This window comes from Eretmochelys imbricata, chromosome 2 (assembly GCF_965152235.1).
Source record: "Eretmochelys imbricata isolate rEreImb1 chromosome 2, rEreImb1.hap1, whole genome shotgun sequence".
In the NCBI taxonomy this organism is placed as follows: Eukaryota; Metazoa; Chordata; order Testudines; family Cheloniidae; genus Eretmochelys; species Eretmochelys imbricata.
Genome location: NC_135573.1, coordinates 183,963,105 through 183,988,571, shown reverse-complemented (window position 1 = coordinate 183,988,571; position 25,467 = coordinate 183,963,105). Strand labels below are relative to the sequence as shown.

Below are 25,467 nucleotides of genomic sequence, written 5' to 3'. Positions count from 1 at the left end.
TGAACCCCAACATCCACCTCCTCCACAGTGCAGATCCCCCATTGGTTTTGGCATATGGCTAGTAAGTTTTATAGTGGTCAGGTGTCGAATGTAGTTGTCCTTTCCCACCCCCACCTCCCATTTTACCTCCTTCCCAGACTTCTCCCTGCTCCTCATTCCGACCCTTTCATTTCACATCTCTGGTTTCAGTCCTTTTCCTCCCTCTCAGCATGTGGCCCACCCATCAGTGGCACCCACCTCCTCCTGATGGGTGGGTTACATGCTGAGGGGGGATTTTCCACCTCACTTGAGCACTTGGAACTGTAACTCAACCTGGCCAGCTGCAAAGAATCCATTCTACCTGAGTTTCATTTTTCCCCTGAGGTTTTCAGATCGCTTTTTTTTCATCACTTACCTCCTTTTTTTTTTTTTTTTTTTTTTTTTTTTGGAGCCTGTAAGAAACTTTTCTATGGGATCTGCATGACTTAGAGGCCTCAAGAAACTTGCTCAAAGAGATCAGTTTAAAGAACTCAGCATGTGCCAAACCTCCAAATAACTTCCTCAGCACATTAATGATTCCTTTGATCGGCATCGACTTTCTTTTTCGATCCATCCTTCAGAGGCCTAGTGTATAAATTATGCAGCAATTGCTCCAAATATTTCCTCTTGGTGGATTTTAATAAACTGTCTGTGTTTTTTGTGCTAATGATGGAAATGCTAAGACTCTTTTCATGCTGTCAGAGTTCTCACATGGTTTTCCTACGGCTGCAAGGGCAAACAGATGAATTTCTGGTTTGTGTAGAGATGAACCCCATAGTTGCTATGACCTTTACTTTTACATGTCTCCCAGTAATATTCAAAGAGCATGAGTTAAACAGAGATTAAAAGTTTAATGAACTCATTTAAAAATATTCTTGGGGTGTTATTCACCATTGCATTGCTCCCGCTTTACAAGGGATAATAACTTCAGTGATTCTAAATGATGTTACTACACCATAAAGCTAGAGTAACACAGCAATGAATCAGGCCCCATGTGTTTTATTTTTCCCAGCCTTCCTCAAGGAATGTTTTAGAAAAATGCAGATTTGTGTCAGTTTATGCAATAGGGTTTATGCAATAGGGAAACAGCAAGAGGAACACACTATGGAGAAGTCTAGGAGACACAGCATACATGGGCTAGTTTATTCATTTCTATAGATTCATTGCAATAATTTCAAGGGGAAATTAATTCTCTACAGTGCTAAAGCATAACAATATCAAGTGTGCTTAGTTTACAAATAAAAAGATGGATTTTCTAACCGCCAACTCTGTAAACTCACCCTGGTCTCCACCAGTCAATTGGGCTCATTACTTTGCATGCATTATTACCAGTAATAAAAGTTCTGCAAGCCAAATTATTCTGTAAAAGACATCTGTGCAGTCCCATGCCATCAGTGAGTGTGTGTAGATGTACCTGATTCAGGTATAGGAAACAATCTCCAGGAAGGAGCACACTTAGTGTTCAGTTCTGTCAATGCACCGGAAATAGAACCATGCTCACGCACTCAGCTGATTCTGCATTGCTGACCAGAGTAAAAAATAGTAGTAAGATTTTATTTTTCTGAAAGGAGAAATCAGAAATTACCCTGAATACACAGAGGTAGCCAATCTGATGAACAAAAAAGTTATATTTAGTCAGTCGACTTTTCAGGTCAGAAATGCACTCTAAAATTTTGTAAAGCTTTTTCACATTATGAATGATGTAAGTCTAGATAGATATTACCTCACTCATCCTTTCTGTTATTGGACCAACTTCTGTTGGTGACAGAGAGAAGCTTTTGAACTTACACAGAGCTCTTCTCCAGAACTGAAGAGCTCTGTGTGAGCTCAAAAGCTTGTCTCTCTCACCAACAGAAGTTGGCCCAAAAACAGATATTACCTTACTGACCTTGTCTTGCTATGTCACTGGGGAGGCAGAGAGAGATTCAGCAGGAGTGCACTGGCTTCTTGGCTTTTATTATTCTGAAAGTATGAAACTAAATCACAGAGAAGGGAGACAACAATACATAGAACAATCACTGGCTTGGACTGCTTTTGGAGACTTCTGTCATGTATTTTTTATTTTTCTAACAACAAATGCAATCCAATGCTGGGACTAAACTCTTAGAAAAGTGACTTAGGCCCAGAACAGTTGATGGGTTCCATCTACTAAAATCATGGATGGGCTTTGTCCAAAAGTAGGGGACACCATTCTCTAAAAATTAGGAAACTGTTCTTAGAGAGTGAAGAAGGAACATAGTCAGTGTAATAAAGCAATTGATGTTAGCAGGGAAGGCACCTGAAGCATGTTATAAATCAGCTAATGAAATAATTACAGTAGATTAAGCTAAATTCTGATACCCTTATTAACCCTGAGTGGGACCTTTCTGCTTGAGTAGACCCATTGATTTCAGTGGAGTTACCCACAAAGTGAGGTGTTACGCAGTGTGAGTAAGGCTGCCAGAATCTCATTGGCCTGGGAATCAAGAGACCTGGGCTCGATTCCCAACTCCGCCTCTGACCTGCTGCATGACCTTGGGCAATTCTCCTGTATCCCTTCCCACCTTTTATTTTGTGTGTTCTGATTGTTAATTCTTCAAGCAGGGACTATCTTGTGCTACTTCTTTGTACAGTGCTTAGCACAATGGGGCCCCTGACTTGGTTGCAGCATATAAGTGCTACTGCAATACAAAATGACTGATTAATAAAAGAAGGACATTACTGAGAGTGGTAGTGAAAATTAGAAAGGGAGGATTAGGGGAGAGAGATATAAGGCGGGCCTCAGGAGGTGAATTGCCTTCACCTGTCCCTAAAATGTCATGTGTTTTGTTTTATTTCAGTGTTTACCTACTCAGAAAATGGAACAGAAGACTTTGGAGAAGAATCAAAAAGGATAAACTCCCTGGTATGGGCCAAGATTTAGTGAGGGTATAGTGAAAATGTTAATTGATTTAAGGGGCTTGTTTTTACAGAAGCACGCTTGGGTGAGTATTATAAATTGGCCTGGTCAACAAAAGCATTATGACAGGTGAGCCAGAGCAATGTGAATGTGATTACAATGGAGCAGTCTTACAGCTGTGACAGCATAAAAATGGTGCTGCACAATCCAGAGTCTGACATCATTTGAAAAGGATCTTGGTCTTTTTGCAGTTTCTTTTGGCCAAATTGTCCCTGGCCCTTGTGTGAGGGCATATATGGAGAGAAGGAATGCAAGGAGTGGTCTCCCTCACTGAGCACACTGGGCAAACCTTCCTGAGGTGGGAGAGTGCCCAGTCCTTCCTTGAGCTCTGGCTTTCATGGTTATGTACCACCTTACTCAGCACTGTGCATGATCAGCACAGGCTAGCTCTTTATAATTTATACCCGTCGTATAAAAAAGGTGACTTTAACAGAGGGCTAGATGTTGGAGGGGAAGGGGGCTGGAGAGGAGACACGGAAAATTACAGTTGGGCCATAGGAGCAATAACAAGGAAATCAGTGGAGGAATCTGCTCAACATTTTAGATGTCTATACATAAATGCAAGGAGTGTGGGGAATAAACAGAAAGAACTGAAAGTATTAGTCCATAAGCTAAATTATGGCTTAAGAAAGGACAGGCAGGATAAAAAGGAAGGAAGTGTTGCATTATACATCAAGAATATATACACCTATTCTATAGTCCAGGAGGAGGTAAGAGGCAGACCAGCTGAAAGTGGTCTGATCAAAAGGGTAAAAAAAAAGTAAAGATCAAAAGGGTAAAAAAAAAAAAAAAATAGGGGTGACATCATGGTAGGAGTCCATTATAGACCACCAAATCAGGACAAGGAGGTGGATGAAGCATTTCAAGAACAAATAACAGAAATATCCAAAACAAAAGACCTGGTAGTAATGGGAGGACTTTACCCAGACATCTGTTAGAAAAATAAACTGGCAAAACACAAATTTTCCAATAAGTGCTTGGATTGCATTGGAGACATCTTTTTATTTCAGAAAGTAGAGGAAGGAACCAGGAGGACAGCCATTTTAGATTTGATTCTGAGCAACAGAGAGGAATTGGTAGTGAATCTGAAGTGGGCAATTTGGGTGAAAGTAACCATGAAATTATAGATTTCACAATTCTAAAGAAAAGAAGGAATGGGAACAGCAGAATAAGGGCAATGGACTTCAAATAAGAAGATATTAACAAACTCAGAGAATGGAGAGATTCTCTTCCCATAGGACCTTATCTAAGGGAGAAAGGAGTTCAGGAGGGCTGACAGATTCTCAAGGAGACAATATTAAAGACAACTGTAAACTATCCTGATGCAAGGAAAAGATAAGAGGAATAATAAGAGACCAATATTACTCCATCAGGAGCTCTTCAATGACCTGAAAATCAAAAAGGAATGCTACAAAAAGTGGAAACATGGACAAATTGCTAAGGAGGAGTATAAAAGAACAGCACATGTAGGTAGGGACAAAATCAGAGAGACTAATGTCTACACTACGAAATTAAGTCGAATTTATAGAAGTCGATTTTTTTAGGAAGCGATTTTATACGGTCGATTCCACTAAGTGCGTTAAGTTGGCAGAGTGTGTCCACAGTAGCGAGGCTAGCGTCGACTTTCAGAGCGTTGCACTGTGGGTAGCTGTCAAGGTTCCTCCCCCACTCTGAATGCTAGGGTACAGATGTGGGGACCTGCATGAAAACCTCCTACGCTTATCTTTACCAGCTTAGGTCAAAACTTCCCCAAGGTACAAAATATTCCACCCTTTGTCCTTGGATTGGCCACTACCACCACCAAACAAATACTGGTTACTGGGGAAGAGCTGTTTGGAAACGTCTTTCCTCCTAAATACTTCCCAAAACCTTGCACCCCACTTCCTGGACAAGGTTTGGTAAAAAGCCTCACCAATTTGCATAGGTGACCACAGACCCAAACCCTTGGATCTGAGAACAATGAAAAAGCATTCAGTTTTCTTACAAGAAGACTTTTAATAGAAATGGGAGTAAATAGAAGTAAAGAAATCCCCTCTGTAAAATCAGGATGGTAGATACCTTACAGGGTAATTAGATTCAAAACATAGAGAATCCCTCTAGGCAAAAACTTAAGTTACAAAAAGATACACAGACAGAAATAGTTATTCTATTCAGCACAATTCTTTTCTCAGCCATTTAAAGAAATCATAATCTAACACGTACCTAGCTAGATTACTTACTAAAAGTTCTAAGACTCCATTCCTGGTCTATCCCCAGCAAAGACAGCATATAGACAGACACACAGACCCTTTGTTTCTCTCCCTCTCCCAGCTTTTGAAAGTATCTTGTCTCCTCATTGGTCATTTTGGTCAGGTGTCAGTGAGGTTACCTTTAGCTTCTTAACCCTTTACAGGTGAGAGGAGCTTTCCCCTGGCCAGGAGGGATTTCAAAGGGGTTTACCCTTCCCTTTATATTTATGACAGTAGTTATCACACAGTTCCCACAGTCTCCGCCACCCATTGGAATCCTGGATTGAGCTCCCAATGCCTGATGGGGCAAAAACATTGTCGTGGGTGGTTTTGGGTACATGTTGTCGGTCGCCCCTCCCTCTGTGAGAGCAACAGCAGACAATCATTTCACGCCTTTTTTCCGCGCAGACGCCATACCATGGCAAGCATGCAGCCCGCTCAGCTCAGCCGCCGCTGTTGTGTCCTGGGTGCTGCTGGCAGCGGACGGTGCAGTAAGGCTGCAAACCATCGTCATCGAATGACGGAACGCAACCGCTTCTGCTGCCACTCTGCTCTCCTGCTCTGGCAGCAGACGGTGCAGTAGGGCTGCAAACCATCATCATCGAACGACTGCTTCTGCTGCCACTCTGCTCTCCTGCAGACGCCATAGCACAGCAAGCATGGAGCCCGCTCAGATCACCGCGGCAGTTATGAGCACTGTAAACACCTCGCGCATTATCCTGCAGCATGTGCAGGACCAGAACCTGCAAAAGCAGGTGAGGAGGCGACGGCAGCGCGGTGACGAGAGTGATGAGGACATGGACACAGACTTCTCTCAAAGCACGGGCCCTGGTAATTTGGACATCATGGTGGTAATGGGGCAGGTTCATGCTGTTGAATGCCGATTCTGGGCCAGGGAAACAAGCACAGACTGGTGGGACCGCATAGTGTTGCAGGTCTGGGATGATTCCCAGTGGCTGCGAAACTTTTGCAGGCGTAAGGGCACTTTCATGGAACTTTGTGACTTGCTTTCCCCTGCCCTGAAGCACAAGAATACCAAGATAAGAGTAGTCCTCACAGCACAGCCCTCACAAGCGAACGGCAGATAGCCCTCTGGAATCTTGCAACGCCAGACACCTACCGGTCAGTCAGGAATCAATTTGGAGTGGGCAAATCTACTGTGGGGGCTGCTGTGATCCAAGTGGCCAGTGCAATCACTGACCTGCTGCTATCAAGGGTAATGACTCTAGGAAATGTGCAGGTCATAGTGGATGGCTTTGGTGCAATGGGATTCCCTAACTGTGGTGGGGCGATAGACGGAACACATATCCCTATCTTGGGACCGGAGCACTAAGGCAGCCAGTATATAAACTGCAAGGGGTACTTTTCAATGGTGCTGCAAGCACTGGTGGATCACAAGACATGTTTCACCAACATCAACGTGGGATGGCTGGGAAAGGTACATGACGCTAGCATCTTCAGGAACTCTGGTCTGTCTGAATGGCTGCAGCAATGGGCTTACTTTCCAGACCAGAAAATAACCGTTGGGGATGTTGAAATGCCTAGAGTTATCCTTGGGGACCCAGCCTACCCCTTAATGCCATAGCTCATGAAGCCATACACAGACACCCTGGACGGTAGTCAGGAGCTGTTCAACTATAGGCTGAGCAAGTGCAGAATGGTGGTAGAATGTGCATTTGGATGTTTAAAAGCACGCTGGCGCAGTTTACTGACTCAGTTAGACCTCAGCAAAACCAATATTCCCATTGTTATTACTGCTTGCTGTGTGCTCCACAATATCTGTGAGAGAAAGGGGAAGACGTTTATGGCGGGGTGGGAGGTTGAGGCAAATTGCCTGGCCACTGATTACGCGCAGCCCAACACCAGGGTGGTTAGAAGAGCACAGCAGGGTGGGCTGCGCATCAGAGAAGCTTTGAAAACCAGTTTCATGACTGGCCAGGTTACGGTGTGACAGTTCTGTTTGTTTCTCCTTGATGAAAACCCACCCCCTTGGTTCACTCTGCTTCCCTGTAAGCCAGCCGCCCTCCCCTCCCCCCTTCGATCACCACTTGCAGAGGCAATAAAGTCATTGTTGTTTCAAATTCATGCATTCTTTATTAATTCGTCACACAAATAGGGGGATAACTGCCACGGTAGCCCAGGAGGGGTGGAGGAGGAGGGAAGTACTAGGTGGGTTGGGGGAGGAGGGAAGGACAAGGCCACACTGCACTTCAAAACTTATTGAATGCCAGTCTTCTGTTGCTTGGGCAGTCCTCTGGAGTGGAGTGGTTGGGTGCCCGGAGGGCCCCCCCAACCTGCATTCTTGGGCATCTGGGTGTGGAGGCTATGGAACTTGGGGAGGAGGACGGTTGGTTACACAGGGGCTGCAGCGGCAGTCAGTGCTCCTGCTGCCTTTCCTGTACCTCAACCATACGCCGGAGCATATCAGTTTGATCCTCCAGTAGCCTCAGCATTGCTTCCTGCCTCCTCTCATCACACTGCCACCACCGCTCCTCTTGCTCCAGCCATCTATCCTCACACGTGTCTCTCCTGTCCTCGCGTTCATTTTATGCTTTCCTGGACTCTGACATCGTCTGCCTCCACACATTCTGCTGGGCTCTTTCAGTGTGGGAGGACTGCACGCGCTCAGAGAACATTTCATTGCAATTGCATTTTTTTCTCCGCCTTATCTGCACTAGCCTCTGGGACAGAGATGATAGGGGGAGCGTTGAAACATTTGCAGCTGTGGGAGGAAAAAAAGGGAGCGTAGTATTTAAAAAGACACATTTTAGAGAACAATGGGTAGACTCTTTCATGGTGAACCAAGCTGTTAACATTACATAGCACATGTGCTTTCTTTACAAGGTCATATTTTGCCTCTTAAATTGAGGGCCTGCCAGTTGGTGTGAGAGATCACACATGCAGGGCTGGGCAACAGATTTCGGCTTGCAGACAGCCATGGTAAGCCACAGTCTTTTGGCTTCTTTAACCTTCATAATATGTGGAAATGGTTTCAAACAGCAGCACCCTCATTTCCCATACCAAGCACCCATTGGGTTGGCCATTTAAAAGGAGGGGCTGTGGTTTTCGGGTTAACATGCAGCACAAACCCAACTAAACCCCCCCTCACACCCAATTCTCTGGGAAGATTGCTTCACACACCCCCATCCCACCCCCACCGCGTGGCTAACAGCGGGCATTATTTCTTTTCAGCCACAGGCACACAGCCCAGCAGGAACTGGCACCTCTGAATGTCCCCTTAAGAAAAGCACCATATTTCAACCAGGTGACCATGAATAATATCACTCTCCTGAGGATAACACAGAGATAAAGAAAGGATGTTGCTTGAATGCCAGCAAACACCAGGACCATACGCTGCCATGCTTTCTTATGCAATGATTCTAGACTACGTGCTGCTGGCCTGCCATGGTAAAGTGTCCTACTATGGAGGATGCAATAAGGCTGCCCTCCCCAGAAATCTTTTGCAAAGGCTTTGGGAGTACCTCCAGGAGAGCTTCATGGAGATGTCCCTGGAGGATTTCCGCTCCATCCCCAGACACGTTAACAGAATTTTCCAGTAGCTGTACTGGCCGCGAATGCATCCCAAGTCTTCAGGGCAAATTAATCATTAAATGCTTGCTTTTAAACCATGTATTATATTTACAAATGTACACTCACAAGAGGTGCCTTCTCTGCCTTCAAGGTCCAGGAGCCCGGGTTGAGAGGGTATTGTCTCCAGGGTGATAAACAGTCCCTGGCTGTCGGGGAGAACGGTTTCTCTGCTTGCGTGCTGTGCGCTATCTTCAACCTCATCATCATCATCATCTTCCTTGTCCCAAAAATCCTCATCCCCATTGCGTGAGACTCCCTGGCAGGAGTCCACGTACAGGGGTGGGGTAGTTGTAGAGGCGCCCCCTAGAATTGCATGCAGCTCATCATAGAAGCGGCATGCGAGATTTTTTCAAATATATTTGGCATTTTGTCTTTTGGAACGGAGTTCTGATAGCACAGATTCATCTCCCCATACAGCGATCAGATCCAGTACCTCCAACCTCCATGTTGGAGCTCTTTTGCGATTCTGGGACTCCATGGTCACCTGTGCTGATGAGCTCTGCATGGTCACCTCTGCTGATCAGCTTGCCACGCTGGCCAAACAGGAAATGACATTCAAAAGTTCACAAGGCTTTTCCTGTCTACCTGGCCAGTGCATCTGAGTTGATAGTGCTGTCCAGAGTGGTCACAATGGAGCACTCTGGGATAGCTCCTGGAGGCCAATACTGTCGAATTGCATTCACAGTACCCCCAAATTCGACCCAGCGATGTCAATTTTAGTGCTAATCCCCTCATTGGGGAGGAGTACAGAAATAAATTTTAAGAGCCCTTTAAGTCGACAAAACAGGCTTGGTCGTGTGGACGGGTGCAGGGTTAAATCGATCTAACACTGCTAAATTCGACCTAAACGTGTAATGTAGACCAGGGCTAAGGCACAAAATGAGTTATACCTAGCAAGAAACATAAAAGGGAATGAGAAGAGGTTTCTTTAAATACATTAAAATCAAGAGAAAGACAAAGAAAAGCATAGGTACTATACTTAGAAGGGAAGGAGCACTTATAACTGATGATATTAAGAAGGCAGTGGTGTTTAATGCCTATTTTGCTTCGGTCTTCATTAAAAAGGCTAATGGTGACCAGCTACTTAATACAATTAATATGAACAAGAAAGGGGAAGGAACACAAGCCAAAATAGAGACGTACAGGTTCAAGAACATTTAGATTATTCAAGTCAGCAAGGTGTGATGAAATTCACCCTAGGGTACTTAAGGAACTAGCTGAAGCAATCTGAGAACTATTTCCAATTATATTCAAGAATTCATGGAGGACAGGTGAGTTCCTAGAGTACTGGAGAATGGCAAATATAGTACCTATCTTTAAACACGGGAACAAAGAGGACCCCAGGAATTATAGACCTGTCAGTCTAACTTCAATACCTGGAAAGATACTGGAACAAATTATTAAATAAGCAATTTGTAAACACTTAGAGGATAATAGAGTTATAAGGAGCAACTAGCATGGATTTGTCAAGAACAAATCATGCCAAACCAACCTAACTTCCTTCTTTGACAGGATGACAGTCCTAATGGATAGAAAGAAAGCAATAGATGTGATATATCTTGATTTTGATACAGTCCCACATGACATTCTCATAAGCAAACTAGGGAAATGTGGTCTAGATGAATTTACAACAAGGTGGGTGCACAACTGGTTGGAAAACAGTATTCAAATAGTAGCTATTAATGGTTCACTGTCATAGTGGGAGGGTGTATCTAGTGATTTCATTAATAACTTGCATAATGGAGTAGATAATTTGCTTATAAAATTTGTAGATGACACCAAGCTGGGAGGGGTTGCAAGCACTTTGGAGGGCAAGATTAAAATTCAAAAGGACCTTGACAAAATGTAGAATTGGTCTGAGTTCAACAAGATAAAGTTCAGTAAAGATAAGTGCACAGTACTTCATTTAGGAAGGAAAAATCAAATCCACGACTACAAAATGGAAAATAGCTGGCTAAGTGGTAGTACTAGAGTAAAGGATCTGATTGTTACAGTGGATCACAACTTGAATATGAGTCAACAATGTGCTACAGTTGCAAAACAGGCTAATATTTTCAGGGTGTAAGAACAGGAGTGTTGTATGTAAGACTCAGGAGGTAATTGTCCTGCTTTACTCAGCCCTGGTGAGGCCAGAGCTGAGTACTGTGTCCAGTTCTGGGCACAACAAAGATGTGGATAAGGAGAGCAACAAAAATCATAAAAGTACAGAAAACCTGACCTATGAGGAAAGGTTAAAAAACTGTTTAGTCTTGAGAAAAGAAAAACAAAACTGGTGGGAGTCCCAATAGTAGTCTTCAAATATGTTAAGGGCTGTTATAAAGAGGACTCTGATCAATTGTTTTCCCCGTTTATTGAAGGAAGTAATTGGCTTAATCTGCAGCATGGGAGCTTTAGGTTAACTATTTGGAAAAGCTTCCTGTTCTTTCAAGGGGGGTTGTGGAATCCCCAACATTGGAGTTTTTGAGAACTGGTTGGACAAACACCTGTCAGGGATGGGTCGAGGTTTACTTGGTCCTGCCTCAGCGCAGAGGGCTGGACTTGATGACTTCTTGAGGTCCCTTCTAGCCCTATATTTTTATGATTCTATATGACAGTAAAAATCTGCCAGGCACATAGCATGCAGCCCTTAACATACAGCGGAGAGCATGGGTTTTTTTAAGATCTCACTGAAAATATGCACAAATAGTAAACTGCACAAAGCACTCTTTATCTGTTTCTGGAGGATGAAAAGCTGAGTCAGCTCTGCAAGAACTTGAACCTGTGGTTCTAGAGGGTCTAATTGTTGCAAACTTCAGAAGTCATGTTTATCCCCTAATACCCTCCTATAATGTAAACGTTTCTTTGATTTAGAGCCAGCTGTGACTCTTGTCCCTATGTCTTTAATGGGATGAATGAAAATCCTGGATTGAAAGGCCCCAGATTTTAAAAAAGTTCAGATCTGGAGCCAAATATTGCATCTCAGACCCATCTGTGTCCAGGACACGGCAATTCAGGCAGCCAGCAACTTACAGGTTTTCTTATGTTTTTTTTTTTTTTTCCCCCTTAAAGGCGCCTGTTTATAAAGACACATCACAAATGCACGCCTACGTTGCCTTGTACAAATTTGTACCACAAGAGAACGAAGACTTGGAGATGAGGTAAAGTGCTGTCATATTTACTTATTGATTTGACCCAGGGAAACTGAGAATGGTGCAGATTTAAATCAGTGTTGTACTTTTAATTCTAATTTTTGCTATGCTATTTGCATTATATTATTTATATATATAATGGTCTCACAGCTATTTAATTATGTATCTTTTCCCTCTTTCTACTTATGAAAATGATGCAGAGCTGGGGAGAAGCTTTTTACAAAGAAAATAATGGGTAAAACTTTCAAGTCATTTTGGTGCCAAAGTCCAGTGACTTTGGCGCTTTTGAAAATTATGCTCCCATTCAATGACTTTCAAGCTTGACAAAGCCCGGGCTGGGATGATTTAGTTGGGGATTGGTCCTGCTTTGAGCAGGGGGTTGGACAAGATGACATCCTGAAGGCCCTCCCAACCCTGATATTCTATGATTCTAATGAGACTTAGGTTCCTAAGTGCTGAAATCTCTTTTGGGATGGTTGAAAAAATTTTAACAGAAAATTGGATTGTCAACTAAATAAATATTTTTGCAGAAAGTGTCTGCTTTCCTTGACATTTTAGATTTTTTTTTTTTTAAATCAGAAAATGACAAACTTTCTTTTGTTTTGGCCAAAAGATTTTCAATTTTCAGCAACCAAAAAACTGAAAAAGTATCCGGTTTTAAATTTAGGGGATTTTGACAAAAAAAATTTCCACAGGAAAAAGTATCCCCATTTTCTAACCAGCTCTAGTAACAATGTTGGAACTTCTACCAGTGTTATTTAACTGATTGCTCCCTCCCTAACTTCCCACTGCCCGCACCCCCAGAGACTTTGTCTCAGAAAAGGGGAATGAGAAGGATCTCAAGATGGTGAATGGCTGCTAGTGTGTTTTCTTTTACATTATATGGAAGGTTGGTCTGAATTGCAAAATCTTCTGGTTCAAATATATTTTCTTTAGCACTTTTTCATGCAACCCTGCACTAGTGCTGATTTGTCCAGTCTCACAGGGCCTGTTCCAAAGCCCCACTGAAGTCAAAGGAAATCTTTCCATTTACTACCGTGGGCTTTGATGCAGGCCCACAGTGAGTAGATTGTTGCAGAGACTTTAATAGGCTCTAGGAGTGCTGTCTGCTTTGGGCACTGTTCACAAAACATATCCGCTCTCTTCATGCTTTACCCAAGATCAAACCAGTTGGATGCTGACTCCAATAAAATATACTTACAAAGTCACTCAAGAAAAGTCTGTGCCCTCTCCTTGCTCAAGACAGAGCTATCATTTTGCATGGTTGGCATTTTTCCATGATTGCTTTGTTTCAGGTGTGATAACTGGATAGAAAATAGCCACATGCAGGATGACACTTGCTAGGAATCCAGAGCTGCTATGTCTAAATGCTCTGCATGTTGGACTTTCATTTTGCATTATTGGTTTATTTTGGTTTACGCACTCACTCATTCAATTACAAAGGACCACCATTTAAAAATGTAATGTAACCACCCTCCCCAACCATGTCTAATAACCCAGAAGTTGAACCACGGACGTAAGAGCTTACCATCCCCGCCAGAGTCCTCCCACACCCTTATAACAAGGTATAAAAATGTGCCTTGCAGTCTGTCCTGATGGTTGATAAACAAGGACTGCTTTGGATTGACTTGCCTTCTCTGTTGAGATGCCAGCTAAGTTTTTGATTAGTGACACTTGTTATGGTGGTAGGTTTTGTTGTGTGGCCAAAAGCCACCACAACGAAGAGCATCAAATAGCCACCAGATAACAATGCTGTTTGGTTGCTACTGACCTGGGCTGGATTCACATTGCTCACTACAGGTTAGATTTTCATTTAAACCAATGGGAGTAAGACACGTAGATGGTTTTGAAAATTCCACTAGGCACCTGTGGATTGCCTAAATACCTTTTTAAAAGCTTGCCCAAAGCACTTTAAAAATGTTGGCAAGCATTATTATCCCCATTTGATAAAGGGGAAAACAGAGACAGAGAAATTAAAGACTCGGTCCCTTGACTTTAATGGGAGTTGGTCTAGCTTTTAAGTGGCGTAGCTTGGAATCAAACCCAGGTCTGATGTGCCGTCTCTAGCACGCACTGTCCAAACAGTTCCTGACATGTTCCAAAAAGACTGGAAGCTTTATGGTTCTGTGATGTCATCACTCTTGTACAATGAGTTCAAGATAGGATGTGGGGAAAGCTGGAGAAATTAGGGTTCGGCTATTGCCCATTAATTTCAGCAAAACCCCCATAACCCCAAGGAAAGGCTCACACCCAGCAGAACAGAGCTCTTGGAGCTGGTCACATTGGGAAGTAGGCAGAACTTGCGTCCAACAGCACAGTGTGTCATGTTTGTGTAACAACTTGATGCAGCATCAAAGTGGGTCTTCAGATATCTGCTGAACTAACGCTGCAATGTTAGGGATGAGCCCAGCAGACTCAAATATGACAAGTTGGAGTAGGCTAATATTTCTGGCCAAATTATTCTCCCAGCCCGAGGCTGGAAATAGTCAGCTGGCTTATGATACTCAGCAATTACAGCATGACTCCATGCATTATAAAGGTAAATATGTCCCATTTGAATCAAAAAGATATTTGTGTAGAATTACATCCCTGCTGATTAATTATATTTGTCAGTTAAATAAAACTGGTTTCTTGCTGCCTTCCTTTAGCAGTAACAGCATGAGAACCTGGCTGATAAGATTCTGTGTCCCAACAATATTTAATGCCTTCATGTAACATGGTGATCCCTGGTACAAATAGGTATTTCTAAGCAGTTTCAGACTAAATTGGAAGCAAAGTACATCACACAGGATTTTTCATTTTACTACAAAGATCTTTCTATAAAAAGGAGCGGTGGAGATTGTGTATTCTAAACTGGGATGTCGGGTTATAATTGCTGAGGTAGGGTGAAATTTGGTTTAATATATCACCCACCACTTTCACAGCCATTTACTGCTCCTGTTGAAGTCAGTAGCTAAACTGAATGGGAATAAGGCTCAGACTGTGTGGATCAAACCTCAGGGCCATATTGTGTCTGGCCCTAGAATGGATGAAGTTGGGGGAGGGCTGCAGGAGCCTTCTCTCTGCCAAGTGCCTGCATTAGCCAGGCACAATAATAGTCCTTCCACTCTAGAGAGCACAGGAACTCCTCCCTTTTAGCCCTGTGGGTGCAAATTACACCAGAGGAGCTGGGGGAAAATGGGGGTCATGGCCATTTGCCCCCCAACTTCCACCTAATGCAACCCTCACCAGTCCATGGCTACAGGAAGGAGAAGACTGCCCCACTCTATAGAATGATGTTACACGCACTCTCCCTTGCCATCCATCAGGTTGCTGGGCCAGAGATTATGCTTGAGACAAAATACCTCAGGGTGTTCATCCTGGTATTGTACCCTGCCAGACTACCTCTAATGTGAGCCAGTGCAAAAAACACAGGGCCAAATGCTCAGCTGATATTTATCAGCACAGCGCCACTGACTTCATTGTGTCTCCACTCAGCTGCAGGTAAAAAATGTTACAGCTTGTGGGAGTATCAGCAGAGCCATTCGGGACCTGATAGCGCTGCCTTGGCATCAAAATACACAGGAGAATTCAATGGGACAAATTTTGCACCCAGTTACAATGGTACAACCACGTTAGCGTCACTGAGCTGTGCACTTGTATAACTGAGAGCAGAGTTTGACCCTCTCTCGCCTGGAAGACGGAAATTTTGCTTCTGTGCTCATATCTGACTTAGGAAGTTCTCATTGCTTCATAGATCCACATGTAGTGATTAATCAGATATAATGATCAAGGCTGGGTTACACTTCTAGGAGAATTTCACTATGAATGTTGATGTGCTTGTGCAATTAAGACACATCTTAATCGAAATTCCCGACATCTGTCTTTTCTAATTATAGACCAGGTGATATGATCACACTGCTGGAAGATTCTAATGAAGACTGGTGGAAGGTACAAGCCAAATACTCTATATCCTTTAACAAAATAAATGAATGGTATTTATGATAAGTATGAAGGTCATTCTTCTGTCAATGTGCTTGCTCCATAGGGGAGAATTGAGGACAGAATAGGATTTTTCCCCGCTAATTTTGTTCAGAGAGTGCAACAAGAGGAAAAGATTTTCAAGTGTGTCAGAACATTTATTGGATGCAAGGAGCAAGGACAGATTACTCTGAAAGAGAACCAAGTAAGTGAAGTATACCATTTACTGTACATTAAGGGCATAGTTCTGCATTCCTTGTGTACCCAGTAATCTGCTTGACTTCATTAGAAGTTTTCGGTGTGCAAAGAAATCATGAGGAGACTTTTTCACAGCACATAGTATTTTTTTCAGTAAATATTATTTGTATTGTGGTAATACCTAGTGCACAGTCAGGATCATGGCCGCATGGTATGTACACTAGAGCTGTGTATGAAACTGTTTTTTTTCATCCCCTGATAGCTTTCAAGATTTTAAAATTTCTTCAGATGCCAACTCAGGCTGAAAAATCAAAATGTCAATAATTTGCATGAACATGTCTGGAAACAAAAGTCAGATCAGGCTGATCTAAATGTTTCCTTTCAATAATTTTGATACATTTCATTTATATTGGCCTTTTTAATCCTTTATTTAATATAAATTAACTCAAAAATGTCAAAACAGTAATTATGAACCAGAAAATGAAACTCTTTGTGTTGACAATTTCAAAACAAGATGTTTCAACCATTTATAAACTTAAAAAAATAATAATAATCAGGAGATTTATGAAAACCAACCCTTTCCCACAAACAGTTTCAGTTTTGACAGATCAACATTTTTCCGCTGAAAAAATGTTTTCAGAAAATTCTGACCAACTGTAACAAACACTGAGAGGACAGACTGTGCCTCAAAGAGTTTATGGTCTAAATCCTCAATCCCACAAAGATTTATGGACATGGTTAATTTTACAGACTGTGAATTGTCCTAGTGACTTCAGATGGGTCAACAAACAATGCATAAAGTTAAGCACATATATAAAAGTTTGTTGCAGAACTGGGGCTTAATTTAAGACAAGACTCAACAAATGTGTTTAACAGACAAAAGGAAGGAAGGGGAGGCTGAGGGTAATAGTGACGGGAATGCTGATACATGGGGCAATATGTGAACAACTAGAGGCTTCCAAATAATTCAGGATGGGATTTTCAAAACTGCTTTGCATTGGGCCTGACCTTGCTCCCACGGATGCCAATTCCCAAAGGCTTGACTTCAAAGGGAGCAGAGTTAAGATAACAACATCCTTAGAGATCTTTTAATTATCATTTTAAATGCCTTCTCATTCCATAACTCCTTGTGCCTCTCTTTCCCCCTCATTGCTACACACTGATTTTTTTAAAAAAAATTAAAAACACCCCTGTTTCAAATGTTTACTGTACATCAGTTTGGACTCTCACAAGCTATTCACTCTGAAGGTCTTTGATCAAATCTTCCTCTTTAATGTTGTTTTTAAATGTGCACACAAAATGATGGGCATATCTTCCATCTGGGGATATGCCTTTGGTGTGTTCTTATTTCAAATTTGGTTTTATAACTACTTTTCCTGAACACTGAATGGATCTAGTTGAAGTCAATGGAGGGCTTCTATGGGATTGCACTGGTGTAAATGAAAGCAGAATCTGGCCCATTCTACATTAAAAGAACATCAGCACTGTGACAAACACAGTAACATAACTAAGGCAACAAACAACTAAGGGAGAAAATATAGTCAAGGTTCTCTGATGCGAATGGACATCAGCTTGAAATCTTTCTCAGTGTATCCTGTTAAAGATAATTATTTTCCCCTCTTCATGGGGCTTTTTCTTTCCTTTGGAGATTTGCATCACATCTCATATCCCTAGGGGCCAAATTCTGTGCTGACTTGCACTCTGCAATGCCACTGACCTTAATGCGGTTGAATGGGGGAGGAGGGTCTAGGTCAGCGTAAAATTTGGCCCCTAATGTTTCTTTAATGTAGCATTTGCTTGTGACATTTGTTAGCACTTCAGTTTGATGGTGGGTTAGGATATTTCACCCCTTTGATGTAGAAGAATGTCTAAATGCTAACATTTTGTGGCAACATCATCCCTGTAAATAAGACATTGGACTGCCTCCTGCAGCAAGTACATTAGGCAACGCTGAAGCTGTTAAAGTGAGATGAGCTGCATGAAGTATTTTACCATCACAGTAAATTAATGCAAATATCTTCGCTGTGATCCTGATTTTCCACTGCCCTGCACCTTGTGTGGTTATTTTCATCTGCACAAAAGGATAGAAAAACATGATCCAGTCAGGATAGGAGGGGTTTATACCACTTTGCACTGGTGTAAATTACTAGGTAAGGGGGAAGGGAGTGGGGAATCTACCCTGGGGAATTTGATGTGTCAACATGAAGGTAGATTGACAGATGATTTGTGCGATTAAATCAGATTATAATGTTAAACACATGATATCCTGTCTGTTAACATGACTACCATTGTAAATGCTATGGATCAATTTTATTGTATCATTTCCCATCAAACTATTATTTCTAAAAGGTCCGATATAAAGTCTGGCACTTGTCTCTAAACATGAAACCATCCTATTGTCCTTCTTTCACAATAGGAGTGTATGGGAGCTATCATCAGGAGCAGTTCATTGTTTCAATTCAATATATGAGGTGAATAGAGGTGGACTAATTCATCCTGTCTGTCAACCCCTTCGTTCCGTTTTAGTAAGGACAAGCAAACTCGTCTTGCTTAATTCCAAACCCATGCAAACACTGAAGTTCAACCTGAATGCTATGGGGTTCTCTGTCTGCTTAGGAGAAGCTGGGGGAAAGGGAGTGAAGAGGGAGAAAACATGTTCAACAGAAAATAGCACAGAGCTCAGGCAGAGTGAGCAAGTAAATGCAGAGGGATCTGGGGGAAAGGTGTAGAGACTGTGAACAAAATCTAACGAAGCAATAAATGTAGGGGGTCAAATTATGATCAGCCACTTCAAGGAGATGCAGAAGGGGAGGTGCAAGGAATATCCAGGCCACTTTGCACAACTTCCACAAGGGTCATTCTGTCACAATTCCTCCAGGAATCCCTCTGACCATCCTGGGACTATCCCTGAGGTGGTCTGACCCCCACACAAGGCTGTACTTAACTGGCACAAGTCTGAGTCATTGAACTTTAAAAAAAAAAAAAAACAAAAAACAGAGACCTGGCCCATTGAGTTTAATGTGAGCTTCTCATTTTCGAATACAGTGCTTGTCACCAAGGGCTTTCATACTGCAGGATGCTCCTGTTGATGCTTGGACATAACATCCATTAACATGGCAGGGAGTTATGTATGCACATCAGGAAGAGAATATACAAACCATAAAGTGCTCGGTGCAGAAAATGAGGAAATTTTTGTATTCACATATTATATCAAATCGGGAGCAAAAATTCATGATAATAGACAGGCAAAAATACAGGCTATTTTCAAATACAGGCGAAGAGGTTTTCAGTATCATAGGCACCCTCGGCATGTCTGCCTGTGTCTTTGCTTTGCATGGTTTCAAACACCTTGAGTTCCAGGTTCATCCAAACTTTTGTGGTAAAGCTGATGCTAAGAGTATGTCTCCACAGCCCGCAGAAGCAGGCCTCTGAGCTTAGATCAACAGACTCAGGGCTCATGCTAGCACTGTATAGACAGCATGTTGACATTGCGGCTTGAGCTGGAGTTTAGCTCGGAAACCTAGGGAGTGGGGTGGATGCTAGAGCCTGAGCCCCAGCCCAAGCCACAACTTCAAAGCACTGTCTACATCACTATTTTTTAGAATCTAGGACAAGCCACTCTAGCCAGAGTCTGTAGATTTGGGCTGGGAGGCCTGCTTCTGTGGGCTGTGTAGACTGACGCGAAGCGGGAGAAGGGAAACAGCACATTTTGCTCCTCCGTCTCTTGCATTATGTAAGGGTTCCACTTAACATAAGAGCTCTTGAAAAATTCATTATGAAAGATGAAACTCAGCCTGGGAAAAAAGCATTCTTCAAAGACATCAACATTTTTCATGCTAGGGTACAGTGACAGGCTTGTGTGGGTTGAAACTGGTTCAGAAGAAAAATTTCTCTATAGGGCTCAATTTTGCGCCTCCTAGAAAAAAAAAATGTGCATGCAGTGTTGTAGCCCAGGCTATTAGAGAGACAAGGTGAGTGAGATACCATCTTTTATTGGACTAACTTCTGTGGGTGAGAGAAGCTGGTCCAATAAAAGATATTACCTTCTAGAATAAAACGTGAGTTTTGCTGTTGATTTCAGGAGAGTAAGAGCAGGCTCTTATTTTTGTGTTTGAAACCAAAGCTAGACAACTTTTGCAGCTTTTCTGATTTTGAAACAAAACTCTTGCACGACACTAGTTGTGTAAACTTTCCCATGTGAGACTGTGTCCTCAGCTGGATGTGAAAATCTTTCTCTAGCCTGAAATGTCTGACCCAGCATATCAGTTCAATAACACACATTCTACAGCCTTCCCCTTATACCTTAGCAGGTCTTAAGTGAACCTCTGCTCAAAAAAAGAAATCTGCATCTTGAAACATATCTAAATATATATCCCTATGCAATCTATGTTTGAAAAATAACATTAACAATAACATTTACATTTTGACCATAATGGCCTTTAAAGGACTCAGAATAATCTATTGTTTTGAATCTCTGTTTATTATTCTCCCTAATTTCTTATTTAAAACAAAGGAAATGAACACTGGGGGAAAAAGCCTTGAAGCCAGATGGGCAGCTCCTGTAAATTGGAGTAGCACCATTGAAGTCTATAGAGCTACACCATTTTATATGAGCTGAGGATCTGGTCCCCTGTGCTTCAGAAAAAGTTGAACTACTGTAATCCAAAAGGTCCAAAGCGGCAAAGAAATTCACACCCAAGGCTAACAGTCATGCCTTTCATCCAGTCCTTTGCTTCTTGGATAAGCAGATGCCTTCAAAAAGGAGAGTTGTAATTTTCCATAGTGTACAGTGCAGCAAATCACAGAGGAGTACTTAGAGAGAGAAAAACCAAGCAGAAGGATCGATGCATTTATCAAAACATGGCCCTGTAAATTGTTTCTGTTACATAAAGAACCTCCCAGGAAAGAGCCATTGCTACAACGAGAGAACTAGAGTCTGTGCTTATAACCTGACACTGCTACATAGCAATATTGTACTGACATGCTGTTATAGCACCAAAGTCCAATAACTGGACAGAATCTCAGGGCCTTGTACTAATCCAGCTTTAGGCTTTGCTGTCCCTAAGCACACTGAAACCCATGGAGCATGCTCCCAGCCTAGCTCCAAAACACAGAAGCCTACATTTTCCAAATTAACTAGTAATTTTGGGTAGTACAGTTTTTGAGTTCCCATCCTGAAATATTGTAAAGGGGCCTGATTTTCACTTGATAGTTGCTCAGCACTGTCTGAAAACCAGGCCCCTTTTAAGGTATCTCAGGAACCTAAAATTAAGATTCCCCCCAAAAAAACACTAAATTATATTTGAAAATTTAGGCCAAACTAACTTCCCTCAGATGGGTGGAGGGCAGATCTTCCTCCAGGCCATTCCTGGAACTGAAGTTATCAATGTCTTGACAACTTGAAATCTGTGTCCCTGTTGTATTAAAGGGACTGGCTAACACAGAGGATTGAGAATAGACTCTGTAGCCTTGCATTAGTCTGTTAATGATTAAGTCTAGCCCCATGGGTAGTCATTACCATCTGAACATTCTTTGGTAACCTGTGTGAAACGAGCGGGTGCTAGCAGTCCAAATGCTAGGGAGCTAGTGGGCACAAAATACATCACCCCAAAAGGCATCCTGGCAGGCAGTTTCAATCAAGAAGCAAAAAGAATGAATGGGGCGATTGAACTACCCTCCTTCAGTCCACAGAGTTGGTGATTTCAGGCCAGGATTGAAGTGCATTGGCAAGAAAACGTAGGGACGCGGACACGGCCGCACCGGTTTTACAGATAAATCGAGGGCATCAGCCTCCAGGACTGTCAATCAGATACCTTTCCAAAGTTCTAAATTCCCGCAAGAAACTGTAGTGAGTTTGTATCCAAATTACAATTCAATGGAAACCAAGGCGTGGCATGGCAATGAGAAATGGTATTTTAAGACGTGCAGAAGCCAGGGGAACATTCTGGGGTGAAAATAAGAGACAGCAGTGAAAATCAGCAAAAGCTCAGAGTTGCTGCTGGACAAAGGGCATTTTCCACTTGGGGCTTTCCACTTGGCAAAATGCAAAGTCTAGGACTCATGTGATTTGGAGTCTATTAATAAACAGTGCAGTTTAAAAGATAGTTTCCAAATCATTCATCTTGCCCATCTGTTAAGAGGAAAGTGATGGACAAGAATTCTTCAGGGTCAGAATATGCTGCCAAGTTCAGGGAACAGTCAGGATCCCAGCAAATTTTTTTTTAAATAGAACGGAAACAAAGAATTGGGACGTGACTTTCTAATATTAGATCGTGTTTTCTGCCTCCAGTTCTCTCCTTGGACCACCCGCTATCTTAGACATAGCCTGAGAAATGGGCACTTACACCCTTTCTAACCTCATGAACCCGCGGCAGGTTTTCAGTGGCTGTATTGTTAATTTCTTGGGGAGTTGCTTCCCAGCTGCTCCCTGGTTTTGGCAGCATGAGCAGGTGCCATTTTAAGAAGATTTCAATTTGATACAGCAAGCTGTAAGTGCCCAACAGTCTCTCACTCTCTTCCCCCGCCCCCCCCCTCCATCCCCCAGCCACAATATTGTTTTGCGTTTATCAGCTGCACTCGTTCCACGTAACAGCTGAAGCACTGTGCAGGGTCCCAATCGAATGTGACAGTTGTTAGCAATAAGGGGCTTCAGTCTCCATTAATTTAGATGCCTTTTACAGTGCTTTAACAGAGTTACTCCTGATTTACCCCTGAGCAAGATAAGAATCGGGTCCAAGGATTACAGCTTGCAGCCAAAGCTTGAAGCTGGCCAAGCTCTGGTCCATGCAGGACCCCCTGAGAGGTAAAGGAAGGAAAAAAACAGCTTAAAGCCACCTTTGCATTCCCACAGTCCCTGAGGATGCTAGGGCTTGATCTGGCCCCCTGCACAACTTGTAGCTCCTGATTTAAGTTCTGGCAGCTGCTACAGCCTCCTTAGACCTGATGTCTGGCAAGGGATTGCCAGGGCACAGTGTGCCCATTTCTGCCCCAATACATCCTATTCACTGGAAATGGGCAGCAGAGTGCCAGCTGGAGGCTCCCACAGCTAAGACCTAGAGTATCACAAGCTTGCAAGAGACATGTAATTTGGACAGACAGTCCCTTACAGGGATTAGAAAGGAATATTTTTCCCCAATGCACAATTGGCCAGACGTATTCTGTCTTTGCTTTATTGCCTTCCTCTGAAGCATCAGGGATTGACCACAGCTGAAGACAGGCCACTGGACAGGGGGTACTGGTGTTCTGAGGTGATAGAGGCTCTTTCTTAGAGGCCTGGCTGGAATATCTTGTTCATGGGCTGAGGGTCCAACTGATCACCAGATCTGGGGTTGGAAAGAACTTTTTTTCCCCCAAGTCAGATTTTCAGGGACCTTAGATTTTTCTCGCCTTTCTCTGTGGCATGGAGTGTGGTTCACCTGCTAGGATCATTTGGGTCTATCCTACCTAATCATTTCTCTGCCCCTGCAGGGGGCTTGGGGTGCTGGTGAAATCTCAGTAGGGCACAAAACATTTTAGTCTGAGGACTAAAATGCTTTAGTCTAATCCGAGTTACTGGGTTCAACACAGGGGTAACTGGATGAAATTTAATGGCCTGTTATATACAAGAGGCCAGAGTAAGTGATCTAATGCTCCCTTTATCTCTATGAAACTATATCCTCCCACCTAATTAGGCGCTAAATCTGCCTCAGTTTCATAAAAAGAAAAGGAAGACTTGTGGCACCTTAGAGATTAACAAATTTATTTGAGCAGAAGCTTTCGTGATGCAAATACAGACTAACACGGCTGCTACTCTGAAACCCACAGTTTCATAGAGGGTGTTACCATTGACAGCAGTGGGAGCTCTGAAGGGAATCAGCAGCAAGATCAAAAACCTTTTGAAAGCCCACCTTGCCCTTGTTCAGTTATTGCAGAGGGGGATGAAATGAGAATTTTTTGAGTATGTGAATAAGTGATTTTCTTTGACCCACAAAGAATTATGCTCATTAGAAGTTAGGCATCTAAATATCTTCGAGGATCTGAGCCTATACGTATGTAGAATACCTACCAGAATTGGGCCTTAATCTAAGATGAGGCATTTAGGTACTACTGTAATAAATATAAATCATCATCCAGCTGAAAATTATGCAGTTAGATATATTTTAGGGCCATGTGTCAGTTGCAGGTCCTCTGAGTAACTAAATATTGCACATACTGGCAGCATATTCTCCCCTGTACAGAGACAACACCATGAAGTGATTGTTCACCTGGCACGGCATCAAGGATGCAAGAGTCCGTGAGAGATACTGTTCAGTGCCCCACATCACTGCTGTGGATGCATCTGTTTTATGCCCAACTTTAGAATGCTGTTTGATTTCAATAGCTTGTTTGCTGGAAGTATTCAGATCCTTAGTGCCACATTGTTCACCGTTGGCTTACATTTCTGAAAGAGATTTGGGGTGCTTTGTTTGTTTGTTGCTTGCCCAGTTGATAAACTTTATAGGGCCTGAGTTTTAGAAGACAGCTTCTCAGTAATGTGTAAAAGGCAGGCCTCTTAAAGGTGTCTCAAGCTGGGCCCTCTAAAACTACGCTACCTAAAATCACTAGTCACTTCAGAGAATATATTATTTAACCTTACTATTGTAGGAGAGTCCAGATGCTTCCCTCATGACTGGCTCCCACTGTCATAGACGCTATACAATCACACACACAGTGATCGTTCCTGCTTCAAAATCCTTGATTGAAGACACTTCCCCCCATGTCAGAGAAAACTGCAGGTGTATATTGGCACTTCAAAAGGAAACCCTTCATCACTTTATATGTGGAGGTGGAGTTTCTTCCATTTGGAGTTCAAATATAAAGGGGACAGCTCTATATACAGGCTTTATAAGCACAAGGTCTCCCCCACACAGTAAGTACTCACTCGTGGAATAAAGTGGCTGTTTATCTGAATATTTCTCCCCCTCTTTAACTTCAGATCTGCGTGACTTCTGAAAAGGAACACAATGGCTTTATCAAAGTTTACTGTGGGAAGAAGAAAGGCTTTGTCCCCCTAGACGTCTTAGAAATCATCTGATTTCAGCACTGCACTTCACTGCAGTAGGAAAGCTTTGCTGGCAATGCCTGTCTGCCTCATCTCACACTGTGTCAACCCCGCTGGGCCGTCTTGCAGATGATCAGGGACTAGTGAGACGACCGCAGCAACAAAAAAGGACACTTAGACTGTTACAGCAACAAGAAATAAAAAAGATAAAAGGGTTGATTAAAAGAATATATCAGGAAACCTCCAGGGGGAAAAGGGGCCAAGGAAAGTAAAAGGAATAAGGTAAGAAATGGCTGGACTAGCTCATTTCCAGTGCAAGATGGCTATTAATTATCCTGATGGAGACAAGACAGACAGCTGTTCTGAAAGACTAACCTCATACCTGCT

At 42.7% G+C, this 25,467-nt stretch overlaps 1 protein-coding gene across 2 annotated transcripts in view; it reads left to right on the top strand.

Annotated features, from left to right (window-relative positions):
- STAC (SH3 and cysteine rich domain) overlaps positions 1–25,113 on the top strand; it is a 106,359-nt gene extending 81,246 nt beyond the window's left edge. For both annotated transcript variants that reach the window (XM_077809249.1, XM_077809248.1), the window contains 5 exons: positions 2,838–2,902; positions 11,824–11,912; positions 15,782–15,833; positions 15,931–16,068; positions 25,015–25,113. In XM_077809249.1, coding sequence (XP_077665375.1) covers positions 2,838–2,902; positions 11,824–11,912; positions 15,782–15,833; positions 15,931–16,068; positions 25,015–25,113 — 443 coding nt within the window. The remainder of the gene's footprint in view (positions 1–2,837; positions 2,903–11,823; positions 11,913–15,781; positions 15,834–15,930; positions 16,069–25,014) is intronic.
- Positions 25,114–25,467: the final 354 nt, after the last annotated feature.